Source organism: Salvia hispanica, chromosome 6 (genome assembly GCF_029641045.1).
Source record: "Salvia hispanica isolate PSC_SH4W2 chromosome 6, Shi_PSC_v1, whole genome shotgun sequence".
Taxonomy (NCBI): domain Eukaryota; kingdom Viridiplantae; phylum Streptophyta; class Magnoliopsida; order Lamiales; family Lamiaceae; genus Salvia; species Salvia hispanica.
The window spans coordinates 28,936,186-28,955,781 of record NC_142697.1 but is presented as its reverse complement, the minus strand read 5'-3'; the positions used below and the strand labels follow the sequence as shown (position 1 = coordinate 28,955,781).

Below are 19,596 nucleotides of genomic sequence, written 5' to 3'. Positions count from 1 at the left end.
AGAATTTGAGACACAGGGGTTACGTGGTTCGGCTCAATCGAACCTACGTCCACGGGAGAATCACGAATCAATTTTATTCCACACTACTGAATTACAATCACACAACAATCAACACTCAAAGATGAAGATACACTCAAGAATTCATATGCTCACCCTCTCGTGAACTTGGATCAAGAAATCACAGATGATCCTCTCTAATTCCTCACTAAGATAGTGTACAATTCACTCAATGTGTTGAATCAGTTATGAGCCTCTCTGTCTCAAGCTCAAACTACTTAAACGTAGCTCAACCGCTCTTCTAAAACCGAAATAGCCGTTTGGGAAGCTAACTTTCTGACTTGTGCCCCCTTTTGCAATTCAGCCCCTGACCTCTTTGGAAAATTCATTAAGTATCCACATCAACAAATCTCCACCTTGGATCTTGAATGAAATAACATTCGGTCATTTTCTCCAACCTTACAAACCTCAGTACCTGACCATCTTCACTAGCTCCAAACAATGCTTGAGTTTGGAACTAGGAATAGTCTTAGTCAACATGTCTGCAGCATTTTCTTCCGTAGAAACCTTCTCAATTTTCACCTTCCCTTTGTTCACTTCATCCCTGATAAAGTGCAGCTTCACATCCACATGTTTAGATCTTTCATGGAAGGTCTGATGCTTGGACAAACATATTGCGCTATTACTGTCACACATGATTGTTACAACATCTTGATTTACTCCAAAATCTGAGAGCATTCCTTTTAACCAGAAGCTTTCCTTCACCGCCTCTGTCATAGCTATGTATTCAGCTTCTGTTGTGGAAAGGGCTACCACTGACTGCAAGTTTGATTTCCAACTTACTGCTGATCCATAGAGACAAAAAACATATCCTGACTGGGATTTTCTAGTGTCTTGACTCACTGCAAAATCCGAGTCACAATATCCTAACAAAGCTTCATCACCAGATTTCTGACCACCATCAAATAAAATGCTATAATCAGTTGTGCCCCTGAGATACTTCAATATCCACTTCAGTCCATGCCAGTGTTCTATCCCCGGATCTCCCATAAACCTGCTAATGACACTGATAGCATGACTAATGTCCGACCTTGAACAAACCATTGTGTACATTATACTGCCAACAATACTAGCATAGGGTATCTTGAGCATCTCCTCTCTTTGTTCTTCTGTCTTTGGACTTTGATCAACTGATAGCTTAAACTATCACATGTGATAGAGGTATTGTCACAGCAAAAGATTTGCTGCTCTTCATCTGGAATTTCTCTAGTAGCTTGTTGATGTATTCCTTCTGGGTGAGCCATAGCTTATTTTCCTTTCTATTCCTGATGATGTCCATTCCAAGGATCCTCTTCGCATTCCCTAAATCCTTCATATCAAATTCTGATTCCAACTCATTCTTGATATCTTGAATTTCTGACAGTGTTGCTGCTGCAATTAGCATATCATCTACATAGAGTAACAAATAAGCAGCAGCTGTCCCCTTTCTCTTCTTAATGAAAACACAACTGTCATAGAGAGATTTTTCAAAGCCAATTCTTTGTATGAATTCATCAAATCTGATGTACCACTGTCTGGAGCTTTGCCTCAATCCATACAAACTTCTTTTCAGTAGGCAGACATTGTCTTCTTCTCCCTTCTTCACAAAACCCTCAAGCTGCTCCATGTATATTTTCTCTTCCAACTCTCCATTTAAGAAAGCTGTTTTCACATCCATCTGCTGAAGCTCCCAATCTTTGTGAGCAACAATGGCCAGCAAAATCCTAATGGAGCTGTGTTTCACCACAGGGGAGAAAATTTCATTATAGTCAATTCCTTCTCTCTAGTGAACCCTTTAGCCACCAGCCTTGCTTTATACCTCACCTCATTGTTCTTGAATGCTTCTATCTTCTTCTTGTACACCCATTTACAGCCTATACATTTCTGATGCTTTGGTCTCAAAACCAAAATCCAGGTATGATTCTTGTAGAGTGAGTCTATTTCTTCTTGCATTGCTCTAAGCCATCTATCTTTCTCATGACTTCTCACTGCTTCTTTATAGCTTGAAGGCTCATGATATTCAATCTCTTCTGCTACTGTGAGAGCATAGTAAAGCATGTCATAGTCACTGTACCTTGATGGAAGCTTGATGTTCCTTTTGGGCTTATCCCTTGCTATAATGTGGCTCTTCTGCTTCTCACTTGCTTCACCTGTTCGAATCATTTCTGGAGCCTCCTCACCGGATACTTCACCATTAGCATCTGTTTGTTCATGCCCAGTGAGCTCCACCTCAAACTCAGTACTATCTGACTTCTGTTGCAAGTATGGCATTTCATCTTCTTTAAATACCACATCCCTACTGATCACTACCTGTCCCATTCCCTTTTCCGTGCACCACAGCCTATAGCCCTTCACCCCCTTCTGATATCCCAACATAACACACTTGAGAGCCCTTGGATCTAGCTTGGTTCTTTTAGCATGCGCATACACTCTGCAGCCAAAATTTCTTAACTTTGCATAGTCACCAGCTGACCCATACCATCTCATATCTGGTGTATCATTGTCAATTGAAGTGGATGGACATTTATTGATAAGCATCACAGCTGTAGAAGCAGCCTCAGCCCAGAAATGCTTAGGCATACCAGATGAGATGAGCATACACCTGAGCCTTTCCAGAATTGTCCTGTTGGCTCTCTCAACCACTCCGTTCTGTTGGGGGTTGTGAGGAACGGTTCTGTGCCTCTTTATCCCCTTACTTTTGCAGAAAGCATCAAACTTAGTTGAAAGAAATTCAAGCCCGTTATCGGTTCTAAGGCACTTTAAAACACTGCCCTTCTCAGTTTCAACTTCAATGCACCATTCTTGAAATTTAGCGAAAGCCTCAGATTTCTCTTTCATCACATAAAGCCAAATCTTCCTAGAAAAATCATCTATAATCGAAAGAAAGTACCTGCCTCCACCCATGCTCTGAATTGGTGATGGCCCCCAGATATCAGCATGTGCATACTCCAATGGCTTTGATGAAGTGTGTTTCTTAGCAGCATATGGTAATTTCTTGCTCTTTCCCAGTATACATTCTTCACAAGATCTGAGTTCATCTTCTTCTGATTCTCCATCAAAAGCTATTAGGTCTTTCTTGGCAAGTTCTTTCAATCCAGCATGCCCCAGATGACCAAGCCTGTGATGCCAATCAATCAACTTCAATTTTGCTACTGCATTTGCCTGATCTGAGATAATACAAATTATTTACTCTCTCAGCAACCATAAGAATGTCTGTGCCCTTTGTAACCTTTATAAAACCACCAGCTAAAATGGATGTGAATCCCTTTCTCTCAAGCATTCCAAGAGAGATTAGATTTCTCTTGATAGATGGAATATATCTGACTTCTGAAAGTATTTTTTGAGAGCCATCTTCCATGAGCATTCTTACACTTCCTATGCCTTTTACTTGGCATACTTGGTTATTTCCAAGCAGAACAGAACCAGTAGCATCTTGTAAATCCATGAGCCACCTTTTCTTGGAGGTCATATGGAAACTACAACCGGAGTCCATCACCCAAACATCTGGAGCCTCATCCTCTGTCACATTCATAACCTGAGCAACCTCTACCTCTTGAGTAACATCAGCAGTATCCTGCACTTTATCACCCTCGGCTTGCTTCCTCTTCCAAGCATAGCAATTCTTCTTTATGTGTCCAGGCTTCTTACAATGGTGACAAGATCTGGTTTCCATCTCATCTCCAGACTTTTCTTTCCAAGATTTTTGTTTCTTCTGGGACTTCTTCTTTCCATGTTTCTTTGAATCAGATCTTACAATCAGACTTTCACTGGCTGGATCAATAGACTTATCAGCTACTCTCTGGAATTCTTTCATTTTGAGTGCAGAATGTACCTCCTCATAAGTGACTTTAGAATCTCTCCCAAGCAGTATTGCATCCTTGAATTGCTCGAAGCTCTTAGGCAGAGAATTAAGAAGCATCAACGCCTTATCCTCATCCTTGATAGCCTCCTCAATATTCTCAAGATCATCCACACACTTGGAAAATTCCTCAAGCTGCTCTCCAATATTTCCTGATTCTGAAAACTTGAATGTGAACAGCTTCTGCTTGAGCAAGAGCCTATTGGTGAGAGATTTAGTCATATATAATGACTCAAGCTTGGCCCAAACACCAGCCGCGGTCTCCTCCTTTGAAACCTCTCTCAACACCCGATCACTTAGGCTCAGGATTAGGGTGCTATAGGCTTTATCCTGGAGATCTTGAGACTTGATTTCACCCTTTTCTTTATCTGCATCGGCCTTGCTCTTCAACACATCCCACAAGCCTTGTTGCATCATCACGGCCTTCATCTTGAGCCTCCATAGCCCAAAATCATTCTTGCCCGTGAACTTCTCCATATCAAACTTCGCGGTCGTCATCTCGCTCCTCGATTCCCACAGACGGCGCCAATTTGTTAGAAAACACCGCAAGATTGGTTGTTGAAGAAAGAACTATCTTACTGGCAATGTATCGAACACAATCTAGGCAGAAAGCAAAATGAAAGAATTTGAGACACAGGGGTTACGTGGTTCGGCTCAATCGAACCTACGTCCACGGGAGAATCACGAATCAATTTTATTCCACACTACTAAATTACAATCACACAACAATCAACACTCAAAGATGAAGATACACTCAAGAATTCATATGCTCACCCTCTCGTGAACTTGGATCAAGAAATCACTGATGATCCTCTCTAATTCCTCACTAAGATAGTGTACAATTCACTCAATGTGTTGAATCAGTTATGAGCCTCTCTATCTCAAGCTCAAACTACTTAAACGTAGCTCAACCGCTCTTCTAAAACCGAAATAGCCGTTTGGGAAGCTAACTTTCTGACTTGTGCCCCCTTTTGCAATTCAGCCCCTGACCTCTTTGGAAAATTCATTAAGTATCTACATCAACAAAAGAAGAAGCGGTGTTAAAAGAGTTGCAGAGCTTGTCTGGTCCCAACTTTGAAGTTGTAATTCGTAAAGACTTTTGAGTTTGAGATTTCTATTCTTTTCATGTTTTTGTATTATGTTGCATATTCACATATATGAAATTAAATTTGAAGAATTTGTGCACACACACTATAGACAAAATACATACCCTCACACACACTTTACACAAAATACTCATACTATACACACCTACATACAAAATACACACACTTCATATGTTGCGCACTCTACACACATTATACACAAAATACATACATTCAACATGCCACACAAAATACACACATTCCAAACACTACAAAATATACCCACTTTAAAAAATATACACACATTTCACGCACTACACAAAATACACATTGCACACAATATACACAAAATACACCTATTTCACGCACTACACAACATACACACACTAAACAAAAATTTCATACATTTCACACACACTACACTCACTACACACACCTCACATAATTCACACATTATACACAATAAACGCACTACACACACTCACGCGTTTTGCACACTACACACACTTCACACAAAACACACACACTACACACAATATACACAAAATACTCACACAACACACAAAATGCACACATTCCACACACTATACACAATACACACACTGCACACAATGTGTAAAGTGTGTATAGTTGTGTAATGTGTGTGAAGTGGGTATGTGTGTGAAATGTGTGTAGTGCATGTATTGTGTGTAATGCATGTAGCATGTGTAATGTAGTATGTGCACAGTGTGTAGTACATGTATTGTGTGTAGTATATGAAATGTATATAGTGTGTATCGTGTGTGTCGTGTGTAAAGTATGTGAGGTATGTGTAGTATATGTAGTGTGTGAAGTGCGTGTAGTGTGTGAATTTGTGGTGAGTGAAATTTGTGTAGTGGGTGTAGTGGGTGTGAAATGTGTGTAGTGTGTGGACTGCTTGTAATGTGTAAAATGTGTGTAGCGTGTGTAGTGGATATATAGTGTATCTATGTAATTTTATGAGTATTTGGAATTCCAATTTTCTTCTTTTGATATGAAATTTAAATTATGGAATTAAAAGATTAATTCCAAAAATTCCAAACATTTTTATGGTACCAAACATTAGATTTGGAATTCCAATTCCGATTCCAGTTCCGATTCCGATTCCGATTCCGATTCCGATTCCACACCTCCAATTCCATGTCGCCAAACACACCCCAACCCTTTTTCAGTTGTTATCAAGTTCTCCTGTTTTAATTTAATTAAAATTTATATTTGAGACAAAAATAACATCATTAATTAAAGTGTTTAATAAGCCAATATAGGAAACTGTAAATCTGACTGTGAGGTTCACAAGTCCCTCCAACTTGAAACTTTGAATTATTTCTAGCCACCTTGTACGGCATATGAAGCTTTTTTAAATTATTAATATTATTTAATTATCTATATTTTGAGAATTTGAATTGAAATTGTATTTCATATTATAATAAGTTAACTTACTATTAAATGCATAAACTAGTTCCAAATTTGATTTTTTAACTAATTGTTGATGTACTTAAGTGAATTTGTTGTCCTATAATTTTGTACTCTGGCATAATTCAAAAATAAGCTCACTGTATCTAGAATCTCTATGTAGAAAATAGTAAGTGGGCTGGACTAGTGGGATGAAACTATCAATTGAGAGATGTAAAGTTAAGACTCAATAACTAAAAGCACACTTATCAGGTAATTTATTGACTACATTTTGAATTTAAACTTGACGACTTGTTTTTATTTTGAATATACATTGAAATTTCCGAATACCATACCAATTATCAACCAACTTGATCATCATATATCATAATTTGTTCTTTGATTGCATGAATTGGGATATGAAAAATCAGCACCAATCAATCACCTGTGCTAAAATTCATCATTTCAACTTTTTATAAGTAACTCATTAGTGTGCTCTTCAACGTTGTGATAATATACATGGATTCGGCCAATTCATATCATCACGCTAAACACGCGGGCAGTATCGAGGCTCGAGTAGCAAAATTTTGGAGGTAGCAGTGGAAAGTAGGAGGCGGTTGGTGGAATCGAGAAATTTATACGTATTAATAACTGAACGACATGCATATTGTCGTTACAGTTTAACGAAGAAACAACAAAGAAAATTTGAGACGAAGCTTAAACTTAAACTGGAAAATTATAACACTGTGAAAATACATGAATCTGAACTAATTAAAATTCAATGAGAATTTGAGACCTCAATACACAAAAGTCTAAAAATTACTATTAGCCTAATCTAAAGTCTCCTAGTTTCTTGTTTCCGAACCAACCGTGGTATGTGATTATAAATACATCAACTTATTGGCAATTAAAAGAGCAATATAAAACAAGTCATTCATCACAAAAAAAAAGCCCTAAAATCCAAATCTAACATCAGAAAATTCTTAAAACATAAATCCAAAATCAGAAAAAATTAAATTAAGCAACAACGATGGCAGAAGCTTACCTCTTTGTCGTCTCAGTCTGTCGTTAATTTTGTTTCTGTTGAAGAATTTTTTGAGCTCGCTCTTCTCTATTCCTAGCTTGACTAATAAAATTAGGTGGGCCTGATTATTGGGCCGAATAATAAGTGGGCTTGACCGTTGGGCTGACTCGATGAATCCCAATTAAAATTCAACACCAATAATTCATCGTTTCAACTTTCCTAACTCATGTGTGTGTTCTTCCTGCAAGTTTTATTAAAATTGTACAGTTAAGTGTTCATTAAAATTATATTTTAATTATAAATTCTTTCTTTGGTAAGTTGAAAAATAACATGCATAGCAACAATCTTCTTGAGGCATGTGGGACCCTTAAAAGCTTAGCAAATTAATAAGAAATCATTTTAAGAAAGTGATGATTTAAAAGTAGAGCTTAAAGTAAAGCTTAAGTTCAAACTTGGCAGACTTGCTTTAATGAAACTTGCCCATTTTCTTAAATCTATACCGAATATTTCCATGATCCATACCAACCAACTTTATCATATTTTTTTCTTGGTGCATCAATTGGGATATGATAAATTAGCTCCATATATTCACCTATTTTATAATTCATCATTAATTTCAGGTTTCATACTTCATAAATGTGTTCTTCAACATTGTGTTATTAGTAGCTAATTTATATCCAACATTCTCAAAAAATAGTAGTGGGCTTTAATTAAATTAATGATGAATTAAATAAAAAAGAAATTAACACTCAATAACAATAAGCCCAATTATAAGGTAAATTAGATGTAGCATGATCCGACCTTGTTAGGTGATATTTCTTTTCGGTGCGAGATTTAATAAAAATATATTTTTGTTAGATAAGTGGAGAAAGAACTACATATTTAAGTGACAAATTTGATATTATTTCCCAGTCATTGCAAATCAGTTTAGAGGAATCAAATATATCCTGAATTTCTATTCGGGAACGTAAACAGATCCTATACCATTTAATTACACATGATTAAACATTTTCTTATTTGTACAACCTGGTCAAACTATCTTAACCGGACACGACTTTGACCATTGTAAAATGAACTAATTTTCTAGTTATGTACTCCCTCCGTCCCGGCTAAGATGACACATTGCTTAGCCGGCACGGAATTTTATGAGTTATTGGTTAAAGTGTTTAATTGAAGAGAGAAAAGATGAGTATAAGTATTAAAGTAGAGAGATAAAGAAAGATAATATTTTAATAGGAGTGAGAAAAAGTAGCTGAATGTATTAATTGGAGAGAGAAAGTATCCAAAAAAGGAAATGTGTCATCTTAGTTGAGACAAATTAAAAAGGAAAACGTGTCATCTTAAGCGGGACGGAGGGAGTAGTGTTTTATAATTGTAGTTTTTCCCTTGTAAAATATCAATCAGATCCAAACAAAAGAAATGGAATATGACAGCTTGCCAACCAACTTGATAATCTTTAAATCATTTTTTCAAAATTCAAGAATTGGATCAACACAAAACCTACCCACTGTTTTGAATCTACTCAGAAATATCATAAATCATATTTTATCATTCATAACTTATAGTATAAGTGTGTTCTTCAACATATAAGCTAAATACAGATTCTATCAAATTCTTATCCAACCTTCTTAGAGAAAACTGTGTTGCAGTTAGATCATGGCAGCTTATGCAGCTTTGCTCTCTCTAATGCGTCTCATAGATGACATCGAGAACCATCACTCCCCACCCATCTCTCTTGACAAACACCAAATTCAATCTCTCACTGAAAATGTTACCTTTCTGCAACAATTTCTCCAAGCTTACAGGTCTCCTGTTTCTGATAGCGATGAAGCAGATCCACTGGAGATGCGTATTGCTGATGCAGCTTATGCGGCCGAGGATGTTATCGAATCTCATATTGTTGACAAGATTCAGCACAATAAACCCGAAGCAACCAAACTCAGACGCTTCTTCAATTGGTTTCTAGGTTCAAAGGATCCGAGAAATGTCTCATCAAAACATGATGATATTGATGATGAACCGGCCAAGTTGTATGAAGATGTACAAAATGTGATAGATGAAATGGATCGGATCAAGGCAGTGGCGATGGAGACCAATACAGAGAAGGTTGTGGTGCTCCATGATCAACCGTGTAGATTGGTCTCTTCTTCCACTAAGAAGCAGAGTGGTGGCATGATGGTGTTCTCTGATCATGTCTTGCATGTAACGCCCCACTTTTTCAAACCCTAATTTTCGGGTTATAAAATTTTTGCATTAAATGCCTTAAATGCTATGATATGTGGATTATTTGATGAGTAATTAATTGCATAGTGTCTTTGTGACCTAATTGCGTATGAGAATTTAGATTGAGTTGAATAGTCAACTTGTTGAAATGTTGACGTGGCTATTGAATAGTCAAAGATGGGAAAAATATGACGTGGCCGTTGAAAGGTCAGTGCGTTGAAAAAAAAGAAGAGGAAATAAGGAGATGATTGATTTGGTGTGAATTTTTGATGCGGAGAAATATAATTGTGGTGGATTATTTTTTTTCCTAAGGGATGAGTGAGAATTTAATAGGAGCATTACTAAATCATGTGGAATTTTCGGCCATTATTTTATTTGGAGAAGAAATCCTATTTTTCTTGGATTTAATTATTTGTTTGGGAGAATTATCCAAATTAAATCTAAAGTTCGATTATTCCTTATTATATATTCTAAAACAATTGACCCACGAGCCTTGTTATTCAACTATACCACGTGACTATTGTTAGAATCATGGGAATGTTTTGTGTTGATAAATCAGAATGCCACCAAGACGCCACCGAGAACAAACTCCTCAAACCGAGGAAGAGGACAGCGTGTCACAACCTATTCCGCATCCTCCACCTCCTCCGCCGCCTCCGATCGATCGAGAAATCGTGAAACTATTCTTGGAGCAAAAGCCGCCTGTGTTTGATGGATTGGGAGAACCGTCCAAGGCTGAATCTTGGATCCGGGCAATAGAGCGCATCTTCGCGATTTTGAGATGCAACGATAGAGAACGCATGAGTTGTGTGACCCATCAGCTGACTGAGGCAGCCGACTTTTGGTGGGATACTAGAACGAAGACTACGCCACGAGACCAAGTAGAGGCGATGACGTGGGAAGGATTCAAGACGGAAATATACAACAAGTATGTGCCGAAGAGCTATCGGAAAGCAAAGGCAGCGGAATTCCACAATCTGACACAAGGACGCATGACGGTGACCGAGTACGATCGAGCGCTCAACAGCATGACACGGTACGCCCCCGACCAAGTCGACACCGACGAGAAGCTATCCGACAAGTTCCGTGAGGGACTAAAACCCGAGATAAGAATGTCGTTGGCCAGCCGAGGGAGACTCCCCTACACCGAACTAGCACTTGCGCTAGATATTGAGGCAGCAATGCCTAAGGAGAAAGCCAAGGAGAATACTACTTCGTCTTTACCCCCACCGCACTACTCCAGAGAGAAACGGAAGTGGGATGAGCCTAGAGCTTCACACGATGGAAAACGGCACCAGTCGAGCCAGCATCGGTCCCAGTACGAAGGAGGGCAGCGTACGTCTAGCCAGAGAGGAGACTACCGACCGAGGGCACCACAATGCAATGTGTGCTCTAAGTACCATTTCGGAGAATACCGGTACCAGAACGTGATCAAGTGCTACACTTGTGGAGGAAACGGTCACTTCTCTAGGGAGTGTCCAAATAACAAGATAGGATCAGGATCGAGACGGAACGATCAGGGATCCCGTCAACAAGCGAGGGCACCGCAAAGTGAATCAGGAGGAAATCGCGACTCATCATCGCGGCAACAACAACCTCACCGCCCCAGACTTCCTCCCCAAGCTAGAGCGTCCGCGCTGGAACAAAAGAAGCCGAAGAAGGAACAAGACGATCGTGGGAAAGGAAATTTGACAGGTATGGGCAAAATTCTCAACACCCTTGTTGTTGTGTTGTTTGACACGGGCGCATCGCACTCGTTTATATCTGAATTATGTGTGCGCACTTTGAGCTTGCCTACTAGCGAATCTGAACGTAGAATGATGGTGTCCTCACCAGTAGGAGGAATGATAGAAATATCTAGAACGTGCTCGAACATAGAAATTGTTATGGGAGAACTTAAGATAGTTGCTCACGACTTACGAGTCCTAAAGATGGAGGATATCGATATAATCTTGGGAATGGACTGGCTGACAACGAACTTTGCGACGATTCGTTGTAAGGAGAGGCAGATATCTCTACAAGCTCCGGGAAGCGAACCCACCATATACCACGGAATCTCGATGAACCGGCGCACCGCCATTATATCCGCGCTTCAAGCGACCACAATGATGAAAAAGGGGCGAACTGCCTATCTTGTCTACCTCCATGGAGAGGAGAAGAACGAAAAGAAGATGGAAGATGTTGCTGTCGTGCAAGAATTTCCAGACGTTTTTCCAGAAGTGTTACCTGGACCACCGCCAGATCGTCAATTGGAGTTCACAATTGACCTTGAACCGGGAGCCGCACCCGTATCAAAGGCACCATATCGAATGGCGCCAAAAGAGTTGGAGGAATTAAAGATACAACTCCAAGAACTCATGGACTTAGGTTTCATTAGACCTAGTGTCTCGCCATGGGGCGCACCAGTACTTTTCGTGAAGAAGAAGGACGGATCAATGAGGATGTGCATCGATTATAGGGAGTTAAACAAGTTGACTCTTAAGAACAAGTATCCACTGCCAAGGATAGACGACTTGTTTGACCAACTGCGAGGAGCAGGAGTCTTTTCAAAAATGGACTTGAGGTCCGGATATCACCAGCTACGAGTTCGAAGGGAGGATATACCCAAGACTGCGTTTCGCACCAGATATGGCCACTACGAGTTTGTGGTGATGTCGTTTGGATTGACGAATGCCCCAGCGGTGTTCATGGATTTGATGAATCGAATATTCCATCCGTACTTGGATAAATTCGTTTTAGTCTTCATAGATGACGTGCTAGTCTACTCAAGGAACGAGAAGGAGCATGAGGAGCACCTACGAATCACGTTGGAAACGTTGAGGACCGAGAAGTTGTACGCCAAATTCAGCAAGTGTGAATTCTGGCTGAGGGAAGTGAATTTTCTAGGACACATTTTGTCGGCAGAAGGAATCCGAGTGGACCCCGCCAAGGTTGAGGCGGTACAACGATGGAAGTCGCCTTCAACACCAAACGAAATTCGGAGTTTCCTAGGATTGGCAGGATACTACCGAAGATTCATTGAAGGATTCTCCAAGATAGCGAGACCAATGACGCAACAACTCAAGAAGGGAGTCAAGGTGAATTGGACCCCAGAGTGTGAAGCAAGCTTTCAACTCTTGAAGGAAAAGTTGACAACCGCGCCAGTGTTAGCTGTGCCCGAGTCTGGAGTGAACTACGTAGTCTACACCGACGCTTCGAAGGTCGGATTAGGATGCGTATTGATGCAAAATAATAAAGTGATCGCCTACGCGTCACGACAATTAAGACCACACGAGTTGAATTACCCAACGCACGATTTGGAGTTAGCAGCAGTGGTACATGCCCTAAAGATTTGGAGGCATCATCTCTACGGAGTTAGATGTGAAATCTTTACGGACCACAAGAGCTTAAAGTATTTCTTCGAGCAGAGAGACTTGAATATGCGACAACGAAGATGGCTCGAACTAGTGAAGGACTACGATTGTGGCATTAACTACCACCCCGGCAAAGCAAATGTTGTGGCAGATGCTTTGAGCCGTAGAGATCATTCGCAAATAGCTACCTTTCTAACGGAAGAGGAGAGCATGATACGAGAATTTAGCAAAATGCGATTAGAAGTGATAAGAACACCCGAAACAGTGGAAGGGCGAATTGCCACTTTGGTGGTTAAACCATATCTGAAAACGAGAATCATTGCAGCGCAACGGATGGATGCGGAATTAGAGGAAATCCGAATTGAAGTGAGAACCGGTGAATCCGGAAAATTTAGTGAGGAGTCCGACAATGCCCTCACCTTTGAAGGAAGGTTGTGCGTGCCAAACAACGAGGAACTTAAAAACGAGATCATGAGTGAAGCTCATGAAACTCCATACACTGCCCACCCTGGAAGCACGAAGATGTACCAAGACTTGAAAAAGTCCTTTTGGTGGAATGGCATGAAGAGAGATATTGCGGCATTTGTGGAACGTTGCTTAGCCTGCCAACAGGTGAAGGCATTACATCAACGACCGCATGGAAAATTACAACCATTAGAGATACCCGAGTGGAAATGGGAGCACATCGCCATGGATTTTGTGACGGCCTTGCCAAAGACCCTAAGTGGGAACACCGCAATTTGGGTGATTATAGATCGCCTTACCAAGAGTGCGCATTTCATACTGATTCCGGTAACCCATGGATCGAGCAAGCTGGCTCGGATCTACATAAAGGAGATCGTGCGATTGCAGGGAGTCCCAGTGACAATTACGTCCGATCGTGACCCGAAGTTCACATCGAAATTTTGGATTAGTCTGCAACGCGAGCTTGGAACAAGATTGAATTTTAGCACGGCATTTCACCCGCAATCCGATGGGCAATCCGAGAGGACGATCCAAACTCTCAAGGATATGTTGAGAGCCGTGATACTCGACCGCGGTGGAAGTTGGGAGACCGTACTACCGCTGATTGAATTTGCTTACAATAACAGCTTCCAAGCAACAATCAACATGGCGCCATATGAAGCCTTATACGGAAGAAAATGTAGATCGCCGCTCTACTGGGATGAAGTTGGAGAGCGACGGGTGCTAGGACCCGATGCGGTCGAAGAAATGGTTGAAGTCGTTCGACAAATTCGTGTGAGAATAAAGGAAGCCCAGGACAGACAAAAGTCATACGCTAACGTCCGACGAACTGACTTACAGTTTCAAGCCGGTGATAAAGTTTTTCTTAAAGTGTCCCCATCGAAGGGGATAACACGTTTTGGTGTTAAAGGGAAATTGAAACCACGTTTTATCGGGCCTTACGAAATTCTAGAAGGAATAGGACCCGTAGCCTATCGATTGGCGCTACCGCCAAGTCTTGGAAACGTGCACAACGTCTTTCACGTATTGCAGTTGCGAAAATATGTGTTCGATCCGAAGCACGTGATTCACTATGAAGAAGTCGCGTTGAATTCCGACTTGAGCTACGAAGAGAGACCCCAAATGATCTTGGACCGGAAGGTTCAGAACTTGAGAAATAAATCCATTGCAAGCGTGAAAGTATTATGGAGGAACCACGAATATGAAGAAGCCACGTGGGAGCTTGAAGACAAGATGAAGGAACTGTACCCGGAACTTTTCCCATGAGGTACCAAATTTCAGGACGAAATTTCTTTTAAGGGTGGTGGAATGTAACGCCCCACTTTTTCAAACCCTAATTTTCGAGTTATAAAATTTTTGCATTAAATGCCTTAAATGCTATGATATGTGGATTATTTGATGAGTAATTAATTGCATAGTGTCTTTGTGACCTAATTGCGTATGAGAATTTAGATTGAGTTGAATAGTCAACTTGTTGAAATGTTGACGTGGCTATTGAATAGTCAAAGATGGGAAAAATATGACGTGGTCGTTGAAAGGTCAGTGCGTTGAGAAAAAAGAAGAGGAAATAAGGAGATGATTGATTTGGTGTGAATATTTGATGCGGAGAAATATAATTGTGGTGGATTATTTTTTTTCCTAAGGGATGAGTGAGAATTTAATAGGAGCATTACTAAATCATGTGGAATTTTCGGCCATTATTTTATTTGGAGAAGAAATCCTATTTTTCTTGGATTTAATTATTTGTTTGGGAGAATTATCCAAATTAAATCCAAAGTCCGATTATTCCTTATTATATCATAATTTTCGGCCCCCATGAATTACTCTTCATGAGATTTTCGAAAATCTCATAGTATTGGAAAAGAAAGAATTTGTGATTATTTTATTTGATCTCTTATTTATTCTACTCCATGAATAAATATAAATATGCTAGAATATCCTACCATATCTTGCCAAATCTAAGAAGATATTGCATATCCTAATTGAATTAGGATTTGAATTTATTCCTTGTTGGAAGAGGAAAAATACACGCCACTTTTGATATATATATTGGGGAGATTTAATTATTTTCTTGTTCCGTGATATATTATTCTACTCCGTGAAATATTTGAATATAAATCATAGGCTAATAAAATAGCCAAGAAATTCGAATTCCCTATATTTCTCCCCTACTTCACGCCATTTGCAACCAACAAATCTCTCCATATCTTCCAAATCTTGGTTTATTTAATTATGGGATATTATTATTTGTGACTCTATAAATAAGAGAGAAACCCTAACCCTAGAGATCACAAAAACCGGCGCCTCCCACTCCCCAATATTTTCGAAAATTCTCTCCCCACTCTCTCCAAGTTTTCTACAAGTTTTCTACAAGATTTCTTCATCAATTGAGAAGAATTCAAGTGAAATTCAAGAGATTATTGAAGAATCAAGACTAATTCCTTGTTTCTACCGTTCGTTCTTTTGGAAAAGATACTTTAATTTTTGATCTCCTCTTCTTCTACCGATTAATCGGTATTCTTGAGTCCACATGCATTTAGATTGAGTGAAGGGGAAATAAATTGATGAAATGGGGATGCATGGATGTGTATGTGTATATGACCGTGTGTGTGTGTGTGCGCGCGCATGCCTCGGCATGCGTGCACAAGTGTGGTGTTCGTGTGCGTGTGTTGTGTGTGTGGAACACTCATGCGTGACACGATTTAATGGTGATTTTGGAGTTGCTATTTGAATAAAAACGATATGATGAACATACTTTGATTTTGATTGATGATTTTGAAAGTAATCGATGGGAAAAAGGGAAATATGGGAAACATGCATGATTTGAAATCAATGATTGAAACTGATTTGTGATACGCCTAATTTAAAGGTGATACTTCGCGTTCTCAGCGTGATAAACGAGGAGAAGAGAATACTTGCGAGATAAGCCGACGAGGTGGGCTTTCTTTTAAAATAAGGACATTGTCTTAAACTGATATTGATGAGAATGAGATATGTGTTATCATGCCTTAATTTATTTTGTCGTGCCTATCCCTCGTGGCTATGCCACTATTGATTTAATCGAATTCGGATCCTTGTAGAGCCGCAAACTCTACTTGGGTTAGTGTACACCAATGTTAGACCGAGTGTCAGCGTACGGGTTGGCCGGTCTAGTGACCTGGATTGCGGCCGCATTCCTTGTCATGTAGAATGAGGATATGGTAAACGTCGATGAGAAAAATGGTTGCGCGACCGTGATATTTGAGAAAGAATATATTTTGGTGCCTCGGGTCTTTCTAAAGTTAAAACCCCGATGGACACTTGAAAATGGCATGATAACTATAATTGTGATAAAACTGTTTTCGGCAATGAGCCCACTCAGTATGATTATAAGTACTCAGCCCTGCATGTGTTTTCCCTATGTGCAGGTTGAGCGGTGGCGAGCGGGCGGCGGTGTTGAGTAGGAAATAATAAGATGATCTGTTGGTACTTAAAGTGTCATTGTGTCTCCATACATAGCCTCACTTCTCTCTTGATCGCTTCCGCTATTTTATGAAAAATTGTTATCTTTTGGTTGGGATGAATACTTTTATTTCGTGGGAATATTTTGGATATGAAACAGTTGGAATTATTTTGGAAACTCTGATGAGCATTTATTGCGATAGCCTTTTATTGGATTTCTTTGCTAAGGCATTATTCTTCCTCTACTTAATTGTTCATTTAATGCTTTGGTTAAATCCCTTTTTAAATGGAACCCTAGCCTATGATCTTTGATGCATTTAAGTCGCCTAGTTAACGATCGCCGCATTTATTATACCCTAGATGGGCGGGTCGTTACATTGCATGGAATCATGGAAAAGCTCATGTCTAACGAATCCGGTCGCCAAGTCATCCCCATAACAGGCATGGGTGGGATAGGTAAGACCGCTCTTGCTCAAACTGTTTATTCACAAAAAGCAATTAATGAGCATTTTGATATTTGTGCTTGGGCAACTATTTCCGAACAATACAACAAGAGAGAAATTCTGTGTGAACTTGTTTCTCAAGCCACTATGAAAGACAAGAAACAACTAAGTGAAAAGAGTGCAGCCGAATTAGGATTAGAGCTCCACAAATATTTGTTTGGTAGAAGGTTTCTAATTGTAATGGATGATATGTGGAAGATTGAGTCTTGGGACGAGATTCAACGTTTCTTTCCTAACAATGAGAATCACAGTCGAATAATGGTGACAACTAGGCAATCACAACTGACTCCTCAGTTAAACAATCACTATAGCCATTCAATGGAGTTTCTTGATGAGGCTAGTAGTTGGAACCTATTATCCAAAACTATGTTTGAAGAGGAACCCTTTCCTCTTGATTTGCAGAAAGTTGGAAAGGAAATTGCACACAGTTGTAGAGGACTTCCTCTGTCAATTGTTGTGGTGGGGGGTATTTTAAAAAATATGGAGCGCACAAAAAAATGTTGGGATTCAATAAGAAACAACCTAACTTCAGTAGTAAATTTAAAGAATGATCAACATTGCTTGAGATTATTAAAAATGAGCTATGATCATTTGCCTGTCTACTTAAAGCCTTGTTTCTTATACATGGGAGTGTTTGAGGAAGACGAAGAAATTCTCATCTCAAAGCTTATCAAGTTATGGGTCAGCGAAGGATTTCTTAAACCAATAGATGGCAATAGTTTGGGAACAATTGGGAAAGGGTTCATAAAGGACTTAGTTGATAGAAATCTCATTCTAGTTGACAAGTTGGGGTCTACAGGAAATATAAAACAAGTCAAAGTTCATGATTTGGTAAGAGACCTATGCGTGAACCAGAGCAAGAAGGAAGGGTTTTATCATGTGGTAGGAGAATCTAGTCCTAGAGGAATAAAGAGCCATCGCCGCATTGTCATACGTAGGAAAACTTCAAAGAAGAAAGTCGTCAATGACTCGAAGTCTATGTTACATGCTCGTTCCATTATTTGCGAATATGGCAAAGTTCCACGGTGCCTGAATTCTAGATTGTTGAGGACAATACAAGCAGACAGATCTCGTGGGTTTCAGTATGTTAACTTGCGGCACCTTGGACACATGGGCTCGAGTTTTTCTTATTCCAATCAGCTTTGGAATTTGCAAACGCTGATCGTTCCTTGGTCACCTAAATTTGCTTTTACAGAGTTTTGGGAAATGCCTCAACTGAGGCATATTGAGGTGTATTCTGTGCTTCTGCCAGATCCTTCGAGTGATTCTTTCGTCATGGAGAATCTCGTAGTACTTAAGGGAGCACTTAATTTGAAGTGGGATGAAGAGGTGGTTAAGAGGTTTCCAAATATCAAGAAATTGGGGATAAAATATTTAGCAACCAAGGGAATGGGGTGTGATGATGATTATTATTATATGAGCAATATTAATTGCTTGTGTAAATTAGAATCCCTCTATATCTCGTGTGCGTTTGATTTTAGAGGAAATACCTCTTTGTATAAGCTCACCTTTCCCCAAACACTCAAGAGTTTGACTCTTGAGATGAACTTTGTATCTGAATGGGAAACGATGTTGGAAAAGATTGGTTCATTGCCCCTTCTTGAGAAGTTTGAGTTGCGTTGGGGATGCTTTGGAACAGGCAAGTTGGAAATCTTTGAAGGCCAATTCCCTTGCCTCAGATACTTGGAATTGTTTGGATATCACAACCTAAAAAATTGGACTTTCGAAGCGAGCTCCATCTTTCCACGCCTTGAGAAGCTTCTGTCTTATTGATTTAGAAGCGTTGGAGAATATCCCATCTGAAATTGGAAACATACCCACTCTCCAAAATATAACGATATGGCATTGTGTTGAATCAGTGGTGAAATCTGCGAAAGAGATTGTAGAGGAACAAATGGATTTACAAGGTGACGATCTTTCCTTTCATGTTTATGTTCTACTTTCCTCTAGCGAAGCGAAGAACGAAGCAATGCGGAGCTTGGCAGGTCCTAGCATTGAATTTGAACGGTAGATAGAGGAGCTTATGTTTTCTTAAAAAAAATATTTGATTAAATATTTGTTCTCTCATCTTCAACGGAGCATTGTAATATTCTACAAATTATGTATAAGCTTCTTCAACATATTTGCATTTCCTTCAAAACATTCACATCTTGCATATGTTCTCTTTAGGGCTGGCAATTTTTGACACGACACGATA

At 39.7% G+C, this 19,596-nt stretch overlaps 1 protein-coding gene and 1 pseudogene across 1 annotated transcript; both read left to right on the top strand.

Moving 5' to 3' along the window:
• The first annotated feature begins 8,974 nt into the window (after positions 1-8,974).
• On the top strand, positions 8,975-19,410 carry LOC125206200 (putative late blight resistance protein homolog R1B-16; annotated as a pseudogene).
• On the top strand, positions 10,077-14,233 carry LOC148923500 (uncharacterized). Its single transcript, XM_089060771.1, has 5 exons — positions 10,077-11,332; positions 11,789-12,004; positions 12,224-13,125; positions 13,918-14,046; positions 14,183-14,233. The coding sequence occupies exons 1-5, from the start codon at positions 10,198-10,200 to the stop codon at positions 14,231-14,233; spliced, it is 2,433 nt and encodes an 810-aa protein (XP_088916897.1). The 5' UTR covers positions 10,077-10,197.
• Positions 19,411-19,596: the final 186 nt, after the last annotated feature.

Excerpts from the sequence above, each read along its gene's own strand:
- LOC148923500 (XM_089060771.1), top strand. The coding sequence starts at position 10,198 with ATGCCACCAAGACGCCACCGAGAACAAACTCCTCAAACCGAGGAAGAG. Across the intron at positions 13,126-13,917 it reads TTAACTACCACCCCGGCAAA|CTTGGAACAAGATTGAATTT; the intron begins GCAAATGTTGTG and ends CTGCAACGCGAG. Across the intron at positions 14,047-14,182 it reads GCGGTGGAAGTTGGGAGACC|GACCCGATGCGGTCGAAGAA; the intron begins GTACTACCGCTG and ends GACGGGTGCTAG.